The 4,932-nt window shown below is 55.2% G+C and overlaps 1 protein-coding gene across 7 annotated transcripts in view; it reads right to left on the reverse strand.

The window, feature by feature from the left end:
- The window catches only part of Nfix (nuclear factor I X), a 66,161-nt gene that overhangs the window by 9,471 nt on the left and 51,758 nt on the right, over window positions 1-4,932 (reverse strand). For all 7 annotated transcript variants that reach the window (XM_010613388.2, XM_010613389.2, XM_019205919.2 and 4 more), the window contains one exon: window positions 2,197-2,372. In XM_010613388.2, the coding sequence (XP_010611690.1) occupies window positions 2,197-2,372 (176 nt within the window). The remainder of the gene's footprint in view (window positions 1-2,196; window positions 2,373-4,932) is intronic.

Raw genomic sequence — 4,932 nt, forward strand, 5'->3', positions numbered from 1 at the left:
ACAAAAAAAAAAAAAAAAAAAGAAGAAGAATCTCAGGGTCTCCTGACTTCATGTTCCCTTACAACCTGGTCAGGTGGCAGCTTCCAGGTGGGTCCTGAAAGGTGTTCTAGCTCCTCTCTGTCTTACAGGTAGAACACTTGGCTGTCTCAGCGAGTGGGCAAGACTGGGCTAAAAGCAGCCCTCTTGCCTCCCAGTCCTACTCTTCAATTGGGCTATGGTGTCCGCACCCAATCCACCAGGCCTTCTGCTTTCTCACTGTACTGTAGCTGTCTAGGCTCCCCTCTCTGCACTTTTTATCTCCTCCCCAGTGGCGCCCCACTTGGGCTACTGAACTATCTGAGACCCTTCTGTAACTACCTGTAGAATGTTTTTACATATATATTTTCTGCAAAGCTGCCTGTAACTCCAGATCCTCAAGGCCAGATCAGTGCCAGAGGCAGCAGCAAACACCCTGAACCTCCAGCCCTGCCGCAGCTCTGCTGAAAAAGATGCTCTGAGGCAGGGCCCAGGCACCTGTATGTCAAGGCCTCCAGAAGACTCAGAGATGCTCATAGTATTTCCTCTAACAGTGGCTGCAGAGCAAGCCCGACAGGCCTCTGCTCTCTCCAAGGGTGTGAACTGTCCGTAGCCTGGTCCCCTACAGCAGGTCCCCTGCTGAGCCCCGACAAGCAGAGGAGACCAGAGAGGCAGCTCCCAGCCTGATGCCTCTGCTAGCTCAGGTGCCTTGCCTGCATCCCTGTCTGCAGTGTTCTGCAGGACTACAGGAACTAGCAGCAGCCCCAGAGGAGAGTCTTCTAAGAGGCTGAGTCCTCACTCTGGAGCTATCAAGTCAGGAAAGGCTTGGGACCCAACTGGGGCCTCTCTTCCTCAGGCCCTGCGCTTGGATGGTTCTTTGGGCTAACTGGTTCTTGGGCCTGACCCCATTCTTGGGCCTGACCCCCTTTGCCTCTGAAGGCCCCTGCACCTGTCGGCAGCATTCCTAGCCTCTCTATTCTCCACTCCTGACTCCAGGCCCTCTGGGAGGCCAGGACATGTGCCACTGGCTCCCCGTGGATGCTGCTGCATCTCCAAAGGAAGCAGAGTAGCTGTTGGGGGACAGGTCTACTTTTGCCGACCCCTACACAGAGTGCAGGGCTGGTTCAGAGCGATGCGCAAGGCCACCAGGGTGCTGAGGAGCTGCAGAGGCAGCCAGAGGAGACAGGAGGAAAGCACAAGGGGGTAGAGCAGGCGGGAGGGAGGAGGACCAGCTTCTGTGATGGACAGAGAGCCAAGAGGCTGAGGGTGGCCATCCCCAGTCACACAGCCAATGCCCCTCCAAGCAGAGCGCATGGTGGTGGCGCCTGTGGAGTGGTAAAGGGCAGTCAGTGTCCCTGGTGACTCTGGCATGGGCTTGCAGTGCGCCATTCCCAACCCCAATCCTGGAGCACCCTCCAGCCTGCACACTTCCCCAGCCGCACAACCTCCCACTGTGCTTTGACCCAGGGTGGTCTGCAGGGCCCAGCATGCCTACCTAAGAGCGCCCCTGGCCCACACCTTTGAGGTAATTCCTTTGCTAGAGGCCCAAGTGAGCAGTAACTGGGCCCTGGGGCCCACAGCAGAGACGGGTTCCATAGGGGCTTCAGTCTCCCTGATTGCACCCAGAGCTGAAGGGTCCTGGGAACCCTGTGTTAGGAGTCCTGCTAACAGAGGTCTCCGAGAGATGGCAGGACGGGGACCTCCTCTCTACCCAGTACTGTCACCTGCCTTGCTCCCAGGACACAATGAAATCCAGAGGCATCTGTGCTTGCCACAGTGGGCAGAGACCAGGGGAACTGCCCATACCCACAGTGCCCAGGACAGCCTCACACCACAGAGGACAAACAGCCCCAAACGTCACCAGAGGCAAGATGGCAAACTCTGGTCTATTAGCCACCAAATCCTTGCACCCCCGAAGGTCTGAGTGGGGTGTCAGGAGATGGGGCCCAGGCCTGGGTTGGACAGGTTCCAGGTTTACTCCTGCCCCAAGTCCATGCTGGACCCACCCTGGCTCAGTGCCCTCACTCCAGACCCAGAGCAGTAGAGATGGTGCAGTGCTGCTGGCCCCTGCTGCTTTAGCCCAGGTGGCTCCTGGCCTTGGCTGCTCCCTGTGAGCCCTGAGACAGACAGACAGACGTGGAGATGAGGCTTCGGTGGGGCTCCGAGGCCCTCCACACTCACCTGTCCAGTGGCCTGGCCTGAGCCGTCAGAGCACACAAACTGCACAAACTCCTTCAGCGAGTCCTGCCCGTGGTGGTGGTGGTAGCGGATGGTTGGGTGCGTAAAGTATGGGCTCGACTGCTGGATGATGGACGTGGAGGGGAAGTGCAGGGCAGAGGCCGTGGCCCGCGGGCTCCCTGTGCAAGGTGGGCAGGGAGGAAGAATGGGCATCAGAGCTAGGGCCTCAATGATGCAGGGTGGAAGAGAGGGCTGCTGTGGGGGCCAGGGATCCCCAGGAAGAGAGACAATAAGCAGGAGCAGGGAGAGGGGGTGAGGCATTGCTCTCCGGCACAAAGAAACCCCACTCATGGAGATCTGGAAGATTTTAATGCAATCTTTAAAAGAGATAATCAAATTTGCAGTAGGGCTTCAGGGCCGGCCACTTATTTTCTGCAGCTGAAGATGGAACCCAGAGCCTCCTGATGCTAGGCAATTGCTTTACCGCTAAGCGCTCTACTACCCTTTTAAAAATTTTATTTTGAGACAGAATCTTATTAAATCACCCAGGCTGGGTTTGAACTCCTGCACTCAAGCAATTCTCCTGCCTCAGCCTCCTGGATATCCTGAGTTAAAGGAGAGTGCCATTATGTCCAGTAGTCACTTGTTTTATTTATTTTATTTTTTTATTGAGTTTACTAGTACTTTTAGGTATACAGTACAGTTACATTCATCATTGAGGTCTTATACCTTTACATGATAGATCTTGATTCTCATTTTTTTTGTTGTTGTTTTTTTTGAGACAAGGTCTCATTATGCAGTTCAGGCTAGCCTTGATCTCACTAGGTAGTCGAGCCCTGGCCTGGAAGTCACAGAGATCCTTCTGCCTCAGTTCCCAAAAGCTGGGATTACAGGCCTGTGCCACCATGTCAGGCTAGTTCTTGTTTTTCGGTTTTTTTTTTTTGTTTTTTGTTTTGTACCAGGGATCAAACTCAGGACATTACACTTTGCAAGGCAGGCTGCAGAACCACTGAGCTAAATCCTTGGCCCTAGTCACTTGTTCTTATGAATAAAATGTGATCGGAGCCAGGGAAGAGATTAGAGGGGGCGCAGAGGAGATAGGTGAGGTAGAGTCTTACAACTACAGAGCTGGATTGTGTCTCCTGTAAAACTGTTTAAAATGTTGTTTGTTCATCACATCCTTTTGCAATGTTTTTTCTTTTATTTTCTTTACTTTTTTTTTTTTTCCATACAGGGTCTTGTTTTATAGCCCAGGCTGGCCTCAAACTATGTAGTACTAAGTTGGCCTTGAACTTGTGGCAATCCTCCTGCTTTAGCTGAGAGTGCTGGGATTAAATGTGTGTCTTATGGTGCCCAGCAATAGTACTGATTTGTAAAAACAGTGCATTAAATAGGACTTATCAGGCTGAGTGGTAGAGTACTTGCTGAGCATGAGTAAGGCTGGGGTTCAATCCCCAGAACCGAAATTTTGAAAAAAAGAGAGAATAAAATATGACTTCTCTTGCCCACTTTTGTGGCACCCCCGATACCCTGTATCCAAGGGGAGCAACTCACTCCCTGGCCTGGCCCAGATCTGGGGAGAGAGGACAGGGGCCCTGGCTTGGCTGCCCTGAGACTGCAGGCCGAGTGCCCAGAACGCACATGCACATCTGCCCAGGGCCAGCCAGGGTGCATTCAGCTGCACAGCACATCCGCATGCTCAGCCCCTCACCCTCACACACGTCCTCGCACACGCGAACTGGCACATGCAAGCCCACCCCGTGCAAGCCTCAGCTCTTCCCTGAGTCCTTCCTTGCCTGTCTGTTTCTAATCAGCTCGCCTTGCTCTCGGTTTCATTAGGGGGCTGAGGAAACTTGGCTTCTCTCTGGAGTTCATAAAACCGAGTCAGAGCAGAGCGGCCTGCACCTCCCGCTGCCTGCGCGCCGGGCCTAGCTCCCCACCCCCACTTCATAGCTGCCACACCCTGCCCCGCCTCATTGCTGCTGGGTTCCAGCTAGGAGGCCCTGCGGAGGAAGCTGAGAAGTAAACCTCCCTGCCCTGTGTCCTACAGAAGAGAAGCCCAAGCTAGAAGCAGGGGTGGGGTGGGGGGTGCTGGGAGGACAGAAGAAAGAGGAGCAAGCTCTGCCTGGCCCCACCCCTGGGGAAGGCCTAGGTGCTCTTGACTGCCTTCTCATTGGAGACCACGAAGGAGAGAGGGGCCCTCAAGGTAGCTCTTTGGTCCCTAGCAGGGCAGCTCCTTCCTCCTATGCTGAGGCCACGCGCTCCAGAGAAGGGCAGGGAATCCCAGATGGCTATAGCTGGACACACAGCAGAGCCAGGGTCCTGAGCAGTGCTCCTTGCTCCCACCCTCACCTGGGCTCAGCCAGTTGCTGGAAGGTAACAGAAGGAGGGCAGAGGCCTCCCCACCCAGGGGCTAGCCTACAGGGGAAGGGGGCCTGGGCCTGAAGGCAGGTAAGGGAGGCTGGCACTAAGGGCAGGGAATCCCAGATGGCTATAGCTGGACACACAGCAGAGCCAGGGTCCTGAGCAGTGCTCCTTGCTCCCACCCTCACCTGGGCTCAGCCAGTTGCTGGAAGGTAACAGAAGGAGGGCAGAGGCCTCCCCACCCAGGGGCTAGCCTACAGGGGAAGGGGGCCTGGGCCTGAAGGCAGGTAAGGGAGGCTGGCACTGCTGGTGAGCATGAGGCGCACGCACGTGTGCACACACACACACACACACACACACACACACCCTACGCAC

The sequence above is a fragment of the Fukomys damarensis genome, unplaced genomic scaffold (genome assembly GCF_012274545.1).
Source record: "Fukomys damarensis isolate Sample0158 unplaced genomic scaffold, DMR_v1.0_HiC HiC_scaffold_30, whole genome shotgun sequence".
Classification (NCBI taxonomy): Eukaryota; Metazoa; Chordata; class Mammalia; order Rodentia; family Bathyergidae; genus Fukomys; species Fukomys damarensis.